General features: G+C 45.4%; 1 protein-coding gene across 1 annotated transcript; it reads right to left on the bottom strand.

Moving 5' to 3' along the window:
* Nucleotides 1-253: 253 nt before the first annotated feature.
* Nucleotides 254-8,573, bottom strand: CRHBP (corticotropin releasing hormone binding protein). Its single transcript, XM_010134958.1, has 7 exons — nucleotides 8,444-8,573; nucleotides 7,900-7,993; nucleotides 7,138-7,295; nucleotides 4,890-5,100; nucleotides 3,505-3,653; nucleotides 2,041-2,158; nucleotides 254-477 (listed from the first exon to the last, which is right to left on the bottom strand). Exons 1-7 carry the CDS (start codon nucleotides 8,522-8,524, stop codon nucleotides 320-322), a joined length of 969 nt encoding a protein of 322 aa, XP_010133260.1. The 5' UTR covers nucleotides 8,525-8,573; the 3' UTR covers nucleotides 254-319.
* Nucleotides 8,574-10,291: the final 1,718 nt, after the last annotated feature.

Genomic DNA, 10,291 nt, shown 5'->3' on the forward strand with positions numbered 1-10,291 from the left:
ACTAGATATACAGAGGGTTTGTGTCTTGTTTTCTTCATGATATTTATATGGGAAACATGGGCTTTTTTCTTGCTATTGATTTTGGATGTGGTAAATGAGTGTAAATACTGCAGAATAAATATAATGATAATTACAGAGATTAATATATTGGTTGCTTTTTCCTGCTTCCTCATGAGAATGTCTGATTTGTATGGAAAAGAAATATGCTTGTACCACAGAAAGGCTTGATAATACCAGCTGGTTAAAGGAAAAATACATTTTTTTAATTCACCAGAACCTTATTTTCATTAGCTATGTGAAAAATGCGTGGCCTGGTTTCTCAGATACTAGGAAAGCAGAATTCCTCAATGCTGTTCTCCTTTCTGTTTTCTGTTTCCTGCAGATCGAGTTGATGATACTCAAATGTCACACGATTGATGTGTTTGCCGCTGGAGACCATCCGCAGCACAGTATTGTCACAGCCAATCTTCATTTGGGCTAGTTAGGGAAAAGAGATATAGAGGAGCTATAAAGATTCATTTATATGAGAGAGAGGGGAAAAAAGATATACAGTATTGGGAATTACTAAGCACAAACACATACAATTTTGGAAACAAAGCAAATCTGTGTGTAGTAATGACTGGCCAGTGGTATTACTGACTAAATACCTTCTTTTATATTAGTTAGTTTCACTGCACAATGGCGTGGGCACTTAATCAAGTGTTGTAACCTGTGCTCATGCAAATGACAGTAACTTCCCATCCACCTGCAGTCTCACGTAAGCGTAGATAGACATGGTGCACAGGTCTGTACATATTTGTACTTGGTAAGTTATGCCACTGTTAGATACCATGATTGATGGGCGAAGCTAATGGCACCCTGTCCTGGAGTTATCCAAAATTAACAGTATTGAAATGTTTTCTGTTAGAGGGATGAGTGGTTTTGTGTATAAGAAAGTTCTTTGCAGTAACAAAGGCATGTGAGGGTCACACCAAGACAATGGTGCCAACATACGGACTCACTTTGGAGGAAATCAAATGTATCACTACCACTGCTTTAGAATAGTCATCTGAGCAGGTGCTCGGCAAAGCTGGTTTCATCTGGGGAGCTTGGAGCAATTTCCTCACTGGAAGAGGAATCTTGTGGGTGGGTCATTGGGAGAGCAGGGCCTGCCAAGATGGGATTTTTCTTCCTTCGCACCACCTTCACATTTTAATCTTGTTGCAGTGCACAGTATTCACTCAGTACCTGTGCTTGCCAGTTAAAACTTTGAACAGTTCCTGGACCATCAAGTTGTGGTGTGAGGAGAGACAATAGAAACCACAGGGGTGTAGTGCCAGACACATTCTTGTTCTCCAACCCTGTGGAAATGCTGCTTTTCCAATGCATGATTTCATACTCCCAAAGTGTATGTCTCACAGGAGCTAGTCTGTCGCATCACTGCAACGCTTTGTACTCTGCTGTACTGAATATTAGGGAAACTGGCAATTCTTATTTTTGTGGGGAGAAAGAGGTCACCAGCCTGCCATGGTAGGGAAACAGGTTCAGAGCTTCTCCAGAGTTCAAAGCAGAGAGTGGGAGCTCTGAGATTTTGGGGGTATGTGTTACTTCTGCAGCAGAAAAGGAGGCTTTGGGAACACTGAGTGAAGAAAAAACCTCCTTAAGTGAAAATGTAACTGCTCTGCTTTCATTTGTTATGAAATTCCAGGGTCATTTATCTGTTGACACTCTGATAATCATATGTCTGATAGTACAAGCATTTTAAAAATATATCTTAGCCTTGTTGTAATGATTACTGCAGGGGCAAGTCAAGGCGATTGTGGGTGTGCTGTATCACAGGATCACAGAACGGTAGGGGTTGGAAGGGACCTCCAGAGATCATCTAGTCCAACTCCCCTGCTAAAGCGTTATCACACAGGCTTGAATAGCTTTAGCTCTCACATTCTGGTATTTATGATGTTCATCAGTCTAGCAGGAAATCCAGGTTTGGGGGGACTCTGCAAAACTCCCTCTGGTTAATTATTTCATCACGTGGATGTCAGTGGAAGAAGGAGTTCTTACCAGACCCATGAAAGGAATGACAGAGATCAGCTAGTGGAAACATCTTGGACGGGTCTAAGCTAGTTCCTCCTAGCAGCTCTACAAAGTCTCCCACTCCAGCACAACCTGCTGATGGTTTCTGAAAAGGCAGAGATTAAAAGTTATTTATCATTTATCTTTAAAAAGTAGGAGTTATCTAGACATGATTGCAGCCAACAGTAGGTTTTAGGAGTCCTCTGTGCTCAAACCATGTTCTCATCCCGAGCAACACTACTTCAATTTGACATTAGTCAGTTAATTTCCTAAAGGTATTGCAAAGGGAGACCGAAGTAGGCTCTGAAAATTACTGGCAAGTAGCTAAGGTGTTGATTCAACTGCTTTTAGTGCAGATAAGCAATCTGATTCTGGATGCTTAGACAAATAATCAAATTAATACATGCATGGGCTGCACACGTGCCCACACTGAGCTGGCAGTCAGGAACTTAAGTTCCACTATACCATACTTATTTGTAATCAATAAGTGTTGATAAAAAGTTAATTAAAAGTTAATTAAAGTAGGAATTAACCAAAAGAGTAGTTTTGTATGGTAACAATGGCTCACTGTATATTAGACCCACAAGTGTTTTTTTCCAGGAAATTAGTGCCGTTTGGCAAAAATATCTTGCACAGACACCTTGTGCACTTTTGGGCTGCCTCCATATGCTGCTATTTAGGTGCCTGATTTCGTTATCCTTTTGTTGTTGTGTCTTTTCTACCCACTGCTTGCCCATTTCTCAAAGCCTCATTTGCTCAGACACTAGGAGTCCCTGTGAAGGACCTAGGCTGCCAGACTGGCTTGCAGCAGAAAGCAAACTTTCTTGCTCCTATCATTCTGGATAGTTTGGAATTTGCATCTTCTTACATCTCCCAGGCCCAGGGTGCCACCAACAGCTCTAGTTCTCTCTCGTCTTGGTTTACGAAGCACCAAATGCTATGGCCAAACGCGAGCCCTGTGCTGTGCATAAGAGCAGATGGAGCAGAGGGTGCTCAGCATGCTGAGCAGGTGTGAGCATGTTTGTGTTTTCTCCGTACTAATATCTCCCTATCAAACCTATTTTTCCTTTCTCTGTTCAGAGTGGTTGCTGCTTTCATTACTTTAAACGCAGACAGACAGCTCTCCAGGAGAGCACTCCTTTCTTTCTAATGAAATTCTTACCCTTTGTTATAGCAAGCAATATTTACAGGCATTGATGGTACTTCGCATAATTTGATTGCCTCTGCAACACTATATAGACAATAGTGACAGAGTCAGACAGACACATCTCTCATCTTTGGGGGGAAAACAAAGCCCTCAGTGTGGACTCGTAGCCTTGCGGACGTGCCTTAGCAGCCAGTGCCACGGCCTATCCCCACTTGTCCCGGTTTGGGACAACTTCATCCCCTTCCCTCTCCCGTGCTCAGGAAAACTGCACGTGGTATTAATTCCTTAGGAAACAAACAACTCACCTTTAAAAAGAGGCCATTTAAATGTCCCAGGATAAGATCAGATATTTTTATCACCACTGGGTAGATTATGGAGAAGCTGCAGTTTCTGTGCTGATGAGGAATGACCATGGTAAACCTCCCTGAGGGAGTCTGAGAGATGACGTTGCAAGCTGGGGCACAGGAGAAGGTACAAGGGTTACTTGTGCAGTCATAACTGCATGTAGCAAAACGATGTACTTTCAGTACTAACAAAGAACAGACAAATTAATTACTAAGTGTTACAACCAAAAAAACCACAAAAACCCACTAAAAACCAAGACAAAAACAAGTGGCATTTTCCTGTACAGCATTTGCCTGTTGCCTCAGGTTATTGAAGTCTTGTACTGTTTGCCAGTTTGAAGGAAGCTAAATATGATTACAGGGCTTTTGTTTGGCTTTGACTGGTTATTGCTTGATACTGCGAGCAAACCCGTAAGTCCTATTCTGCTCCTCTTAACGCAGTTCCTTACCCTGTAAAGTATTCCACTGAAACTAGAGCAGGGACGTGCTGATTTTATCTTAAAGTTCAAACTTAGCTGTTCAGGTAAGGGAGTAGCTTATCATCTGTGTGTGCAACTCAAGTGTTCCTACACACAGACTTGAAGGCCTGCAGGTGCTTCAGCAGGCTGGTGAAGGACACAAGCCACCTCCAGCAGCTGCACACGATAATCACATCCGTGGGCATGAAGCCACACCAGCACGGAGACCCAGCTTGCAGGCTTGTATCTGAACAGCTTGGAGTAAAGACAGGGCAGACATGCCCGTCATCCGCATCCTTAGCGTGGGGAGGCAGATAAATCAAACTGGCCTTAAGAATAATAGATAAATGTCCCATCCTGTTTTGGAAAAACGATGCAACTGGCCATTACTTGTGCCTTGTCAGCTTGCAGGCTTAGAGAAATAACTTGCAAATGGATCCTTAGGATCATATATCACTCATAACTATCACCTAACTATGCAATACGTTCTCTTTGCTATTTTTTTCTCATTGTTCACTCAGATCTAGATATCGATGAGATTAAACTCTCTAAATTAACACTATTTGTTCTAGCCAAATGTGATGAAACTCAATAATATTAGATTGGAAGAGATCTTCATTGAAAGAAAGAGCCTTCTGGTTCTGAGTATTGAAGCCATGCCTAAGTTATGTGTTACGGTCTCACTTTCTTTTTTCTTGTGTCACACATTGAGCCTGAGTCAAGTTCTCAGGCATGCAGATATGTGTGTCAAATCCTCAGGCTCCACTGGTGTTACTGGAGCCATGTCAGCACAGATAACACTAGCAAGAGAATTCAGTGCAAACCAATACGGTCATTTTGCTTTCTGCCCCAAAGGCAAGCCCATTTGACTGTAAAACGCAGACTTACGGAAGAGATTGGTGTTTTTCTTGACTGTGATGGTAAATCCATTGCCTGGCTGGTGAATCCTGAAGAAGATCATTGCCACATTCTGCGATGATCTGATACTCCTCTGAATATTGCCATTTTCACAAAAGTCTACGTATCTCTGGGAAGTGGGGAGAGGATGGTCCAAGGAACTTGGAAATTTCTCCCCTTTTAGTATCCAGCCATCAAATACCTACAGAGGTTCAACAATTGAAAACAAGGCTTTTGTGTATCACTCTGTAGCAGAGAACAGAAACATGAAGTGTTACAGACATTGTTCTATTTTGATGCCAGATGGCCTGTTCAAAGCTACCAATTAAACCCCAAAATTCTTTATTTCCTTCAGGTGACAATTTTGGTGACCTTTTTTTGAAAGAAGCAGCTCTTTTTCCTCCAGTATCATCACATTTGCATCATTTTTTAAATTATTTTTTAAAATTTCTTTCTATTGCAATTTCATTGTTACTAGTAGAATTTTTTGACTAGCTTGATTTGGAAGCCACATGAAACACAAGTCACCCTCTCATTTTCTGGGCATTAAGTCTACTGATCTGACATGTAATTTTCCTACATCTGTGTTTTGCAGCTTGTCGTTAATGAGCCCAGAGGCCTTCCACAGGTACTGGAATAAAATAAAGCTTCGGGGAGGAATTATCATCAGGGGTATTGCTCTCTCCTAAGTCTATTCTTTCAGCTCCTCCTGACCACTAGAAGGCAGAACAAATGCTGCCTACTTGGCTGGACCTTAAGCAGCAACCTCTACAAATCTTTCCTTCACAATAAAAATAGCAACAATTCGCCCTCACTGTCTTCAGGGAAAAGTGTCAGAAATGTTTCAGAACTAGAAAACTGTATTAACTCTAGCATAGCTGTGCAGTTGCCTATTGTTAAGGGTCGAGGGACCGATTTACCTCGATTTACCTTAACCTTGCTTTTTTGATTCTCTCCCAGCCACTCGCACCTGGTAATTCCTTCTATGCTCCAGTCAATACTTTGGACCACATTCTGCCGTTGCTTCAGTGAGTAATCCTTAAGTGAGTATGTGTGGGACTTACCTACGGAAGAGCTGCAGGATCAGTCTCTGGATTTGCCAGAACTATAAATTTTCTGAAGAAAAGAAGCATGGGTGCTCAAACTGCACCAGGGACAAGTTGCCTGTATAACTACAACAGTATAAGGAAGAAACTGCAACATCATGATCAAAGGAAGGAAAAACTCTATAAATCCTCAAAGATCTCTTGGCATTTTTCTAGCCACCATAAGTGCCTGTAAGTCTAGGTATAAAGTTCCTGGACCCATAAGAAGCTGAAATTACCCTCTGTACTAACATGGGGAGAGATCCCAGCTGGGGTACAAGACGGAGGGATGGGGTACCTCCATCTGGTAAAACAAGCAGCAGTACAGTATCCCTCCAAGAGAGAGTGACAAGGAGAGCTTTCCTCCTCCCTGGAGATCAGCTTGCCAATGGGCAGGATGGGGTCTGTGCTTGTGCACCACCACTGCAGTGCAAAGGGCAGAAGGCAAGGTGAGGGGAACAGCCAAGGGCCGTGGAGCCTCCCCTTGTCTCCTGAGCTGAGTTCAGATCTTGGTCCACGCTTTTGCCTGGCAGCAAAATACACTGCTAACATTTTTTGATACTGGAATATAAATGACTCTGAGTCACGAACCTCTTTCTGTTCAGAGTCAATGACTTGTAAAGCTCTATTAGGGCCATTTGAAAGAAAGCCTGCAATGATCCAGTCATTAACAAGTTTATGCTGAGTGACCTGCTAGCGGAGGTCCTGGAGCAGTAACAGCCATTCAGAGAGCTGTATCATTATCCACAGGGCTCATATGATTCATGGTGCAGTGAGAAAACCCTCCTAATGAGGCTGAGGGGCTTGGCTCATACTGGTCATACTGACCAAATTTTTCAGTTGGTCCCAGGTATGGACACTCAGTAGAGGTACTCCTAGAAAAGTTCAGAGGGGCCAATGCTGCAGCTTGGAGAAGAATCCTCAGCCTGAATCTGACTTTGCTTTAAAGGGGTGGTGATGGGGTGGTGAAGTGCCTTAGGGAAGAGGAACAGCCATCCAGGAAATGGCTGCTTTCTTAAAGCCTGTTCTGCACACACCAACACACACACTTGTGCACACTCACGTTCACCTGGCCCTTCCATATGTAGCAAATATCATACATGTGAGATGAGACCAGGAAAGAGGAAGTGTAGCAGGACTTGCCAGCTTCTTACCTTCAGGAAATCACCCCCTTGACAGTCGATGTTTACGAAGTCATAGTCTATCATGATGAGCTCCTCAGGCTCCCCGATGAAGAAGGTTGCACAGTGCAGCTGCGGTTGGTCTGCGGTGAAAGTGAACTGCCCCTCTATACTCAGCATGTCGATGCAACCTGGAAAAACAGAGGCATGGGGCTGCTGCCTCAGCCTGGGGAGGAGATGCAGCGACAGCTCCCCTGGTGCAGGGAAGGGGGGAGCGAGGAGAAACCCTCACACTGAGACCCGGCTGGCAGTGAGGAAAGGAAGGTACCCAGCTGAAGGAATTAAGAGCCTTCTGAGCATCAGAGGATGGCTGGTATCTCACAGGTACGAGCACAAGTGTGCGATGAAGGGTTGCAGAGGGGATAACATGTTGAGCAGAAAAGTCTGTGTACATGCACAAGTGCACAAACATCTCGTTCCTATAGATTTCTCTGTAATCACGACTTTTCCACCTGACCCATTCTCTGGAAATGTAACCCTGCCCAGCAGGATGGTCCTCCTCCCATTATTGGAGACTCTCAGCTCTGAGCCCCAACTTGCTTTCAGAGCTCCATTTCAATCCCTTTGCCTCAAACACAGTTTTTCTGAAATTTTAACACTCTGTCCTTCTTCTCCCCACACTTCTAAAAAGCACCTGCAGCACCCAAATAACCCCCTCCCCTCCCTGAGTCCGAAGCTCCCACCAGAACTCTCCCGCCCACCAATGTTCCCCACCAGAACACCAAAGAAACTCACGGAGCGACCGCCGGTAGGTCTGCCCTGCAGACAGCTCTCGCTTCAAGTCTTCGCTGAGGAGTAGGAAGGGTTCGTCTTCAGCGGCATCCCTCACCTGGTGAAGGAAAGAGGTCAAGAGATTGGAGCAAAGTGAAGTGCAGCCCCCTCCCTACAGGTCTCAGGAACAGGCACCCGCAGATTAAATCCCTCCTCCAGAAACAGTGCAGCTGTGGAAGAGCTCGGTCAGAAAGCTGCCAACCTGCAACAGAGGGACACAAACCTGACATGTAAGAGGTGAGCCCAGCAGCTCAGTGCACAACGAGTCTCTTAAATCCTCAGCAAAATGCAAGTTTAAGAAAAGGGGGGATACACAAATTGTGGGGGATGACGGACAGACATTCTTGCATTAATATTAGGTTAGGTTTAGGTGTAGGTTTAATGCAAGAGGAGTGGGAATAGGAAGTGAGAGAGAAAAAATCAAGATGCTGGAAAACTGGGAGTACAAGTTAGAAAACAGCAGTTAAAAGCATAGTGAGATACTTCAGTTGTCAGCCCCATTGCTCACCTCTAGGTATCTGGTTTCCCCCTTGGAGGCTGCCAGGAAGATGAGAACAAAGTGGCACTGAAACTGGAAAGCAGACGGCATGCTGACACTTCCTCCGGCAGCCCTCCCTCTCTCCTCACCACCAAGTTTCTCCCGGCGCCGGTAGACAGGAGTCGCTGGGGTGTCTTGGAGAGACTCTTTTTATAGAGCTGTTGGGAGGGGAGGCACTTGGTCCCCGTACTGATAGGGTAACCCATGGTAACTGAATTTCTCTTGCAGTGACACAGTATGCGGGCATGACGAGTGTCCAAATCACAGCCACAAATTTTCAAGCCGGTTGAACTCCCCTCGCTGGCAGATGTCTTTTCTACTTATCTGTCTGGCAAAGGCTGAAAAGCTCTGGGTAGGAGACCCCATTCCTGTGCAGCCAGGGCACTCGTGTATTTTTTTCCAGTTACTACTACTACTTCCCTCCTCCTCTTCTCCTCCTGCTTTCTAGTCTCAGGGCATTTCGGACCTGCAGGTCTCCCTGACTCCCTCGTGCTGCTCTGTGACATGCAGCTCTCCGCAGCGCGGATCCCAGGTGCGTCCCACCAGCCAGGCCTGCGTGGGTAACCCTGCATCCCAGCCAGGCTTGGAGCCTGGGGCCAGCATCCCCCTAGGACTGGGGGACCTGCAGGCTTCCAGGTCCTATGCCAGCAGCTCAGGCACAAGGGCTTTGCAGCCAGTGTACAGGCAAAACCAGACAGCTCGCCCTGCCAGACATGGCTTTTTTACAGGAACTGGGAAAACTTGGGATTCACAAGGGCATATTCCCCACAGAGCAGCTGATATTGCTCCAGCTCTGATCTTTAAGGGAAACCTGAGAAAGACCTTTGGAAGATGAACATGGGAATGAAAATTCATAACTCTGCAGACTTCTAAAAATCGGGAGCTCAGCAGACATATTAGTTTTAAGGTATATTCTTGTTATCCCCTGACCTGGGATGAACCACCAATGCTCTGCAGACAATAACTACTCATTTCCCCATCTCAGGCTTCTTGCTAATGTGTCCTTCTGCTCTATGCCTCCCTGACAGATGGTCACTGTGGTTCAGCAAAACTTAGAAATAATATGATCTAAACTTGCAAAGCTCTAAGTTTGCTGCTTCTGATTTCATTGTTAGGGCTTGTGGACAGAAATGTTTTCTTGCTGTTTCATAGAATCACCCAGTTGAAAGAGACCTTTAAGATCATTGAGTCCAACCGTTCACCCTGCACTACCAGGGTACCTAAACCATGTCTCTCACACCACACCTACACACCTTTTAACCACTTCCAGGGATGGGGACTGACCACACCCCTGGGCAACCTGTCTGAATGCTTAAAAACCCTCTCTGTAAAGAAGTTTTTCCTGATATCTAACCTAGTTCTCCCCTGGCACAGCTTAAGACCATTTCTTCTCATCCTGGCACTTGTCACGTGGGAGAAGAGACTGACCCGCACCTCCCCACAACCTCCTTTCAGGTAGTTGTAAAGAGCAATAAGGTCTCCCGCAAGCCTCCTTTTCTCCAGGCTAAACAACCCCAGTTTCCTCAGCTGTTTCTCATAAGACTTGCTCTCTAGACCCTTCAGCAGCTTCGTTGCCCTTCTCTGAACACACTCCAGCACTTCAATGTCCTTCTTGAAGTGAGTGGCCCAAAACTGGACACAGTACTCAAGGTGTGGCCTCAGCAGTGCCGAGTGCGGGGGGACAATCACTTCCCTCCTCCTGCTGGCCACACCATTTCTGATACAAGCCAGGATGCCTGGACACGCTGCTGGCTCACATTCAGCTGCTGTCAACCAGCACGCCCATGTCCTTCTCTGCTGGGCAGGTTTCCCGCCGGC

This window comes from Buceros rhinoceros, unplaced genomic scaffold, assembly GCF_000710305.1.
Source record: "Buceros rhinoceros silvestris isolate BGI_N320 unplaced genomic scaffold, ASM71030v1 scaffold7354, whole genome shotgun sequence".
In the NCBI taxonomy this organism is placed as follows: domain Eukaryota; kingdom Metazoa; phylum Chordata; class Aves; order Bucerotiformes; family Bucerotidae; genus Buceros; species Buceros rhinoceros.